At 44.1% G+C, this 1,472-nt stretch overlaps 1 protein-coding gene across 1 annotated transcript in view; it reads right to left on the reverse strand.

The window, feature by feature from the left end:
* LOC107082387 (glypican-4-like) overlaps positions 1 to 1,179 on the reverse strand; it is a 53,741-nt gene extending 52,562 nt beyond the window's left edge. The window contains exon 1 of the mRNA XM_015371053.1: positions 481 to 1,179. Coding sequence (XP_015226539.1) covers positions 481 to 637 — 157 coding nt within the window. The 5' untranslated portion in view covers positions 638 to 1,179. The remainder of the gene's footprint in view (positions 1 to 480) is intronic.
* Positions 1,180 to 1,472: the final 293 nt, after the last annotated feature.

The following is a 1,472-nucleotide window of genomic DNA, read 5'->3' on the forward strand; positions in this document are numbered from 1 at the left end:
AATTCTGAGGGAAAAAAGTCAGAATTCTGAGATTGAAGTCAGAATTCTGAGATTAGAGTCATAATTCTGAGATTAGAGTCATAATTCTGAGGGGGGAAAAAGTCTGAATTCTGAGATTAAATTCAGAATTCTGAGTGGAAAAAAAGTCAGAATTCTGAGGTTAAAGTTGGAATTCTTAGTAAAAGTCAGAATTCTGACTTTTTCCCCCATATTAAACTGAAATTATATTTAAAATCATTTAACTTTAATAATTTCATAATTTCAGTGACCCTAATCCTTTTCCGTAGGTGTCTCTAGCCGAGCATAGAAACACAGATTAACAGAGTTTTGTAAACTAACCAGCAGCTTAAAATGTAAACCAGGAGCAGAGAGAAATGTCTATAATGAAGACCCCCAGAGGCCCCCTCCTCCTGCTCCTTTTTGTCCCTCTCTATAGGGGCCATTGGGGTAAAAGAAGCAGAGCAGAAGGGTAAAACTCACCGTTGGTTCCTTTGTTGGGGACATCGTTAACGTTGAAGCCTTTGGAGCTGAACGCAGCTCGAACTTCGTTACAGTTATTCAACTTTGGCTCCGCGCTCCCCGAGGCGGACAGCACGGCCAGCGTGCAGACGACACACAGCAACAACAGCGCCTTCATAGTCAGATTTATAAAACAATAACTAAAAGCAGAGGTAAAAACACAGGTATGGAGCCAGCCAGGTGTGTGTGCGGGCTAAGGGAAAGTCGCTGCGGCTCTCCGGTTGCTCAGTTTCCTCATGGAGATTATTTCTTCAACTCAACAGAAACTTCATTCCCAGCCGCTCCAAAGACCAGCTCTGCTGCCAAAACCCAGAAAAGCAACTAGTTTTAGTTTAGAATAAAGTCCCAGACTCAACAGGAGGGAAAAAATGAGCGAAAACAGCGAGCTGAAGAAAAACCGACCAAAAAAAAAAACTTTCTCTCCAAGTTGAACAATCTCAGTCTCACACTAACTGCTCCGACGGACGGGTAACCAGGAGAGGACAGCAGACCGCGGAGGAGAGCTGGGCTTCTTCTTTTCTTTCCCTGCTTTCCTTTCCAAATTTAAAGACGCCGTGGTTTCTGCGGCTCGGGACGCTGGGCTGTTTGCGACTCGTACTGGGATCCAGATGCGAGTGAAAAATTAGGAAAAAAAAAAAAAAAACCTCCCCGGTGGACAGCCAGGAGTGAGTTCCGGGGACAAAGAGCCGGAGAGGAGGAACACCAGGGATGGAGCTGGGAGGAGGAACCCCACTAACCTGGACCTCCAGGCTCTGTCTAGACCAGAGGGTTTAACCACTGCTGAAAACCAGGACTGGATCTGAGGGTGGAGCCAAAAACACCACTACATGCAAACAACTGATAAACACAACTAAATGATCTACAGCTGGGTGATTCTACAGCTATCAAAGAATATATAACCCAGGCAGAGATAAGAAAAACAAAAACAATTTTTTTTTGTTTTTTTTGTTTTT

This window comes from Cyprinodon variegatus, unplaced genomic scaffold, assembly GCF_000732505.1.
Source record: "Cyprinodon variegatus isolate N-32 unplaced genomic scaffold, C_variegatus-1.0 Scaffold52, whole genome shotgun sequence".
Lineage (NCBI taxonomy): Eukaryota > Metazoa > Chordata > Actinopteri > Cyprinodontiformes > Cyprinodontidae > Cyprinodon > Cyprinodon variegatus.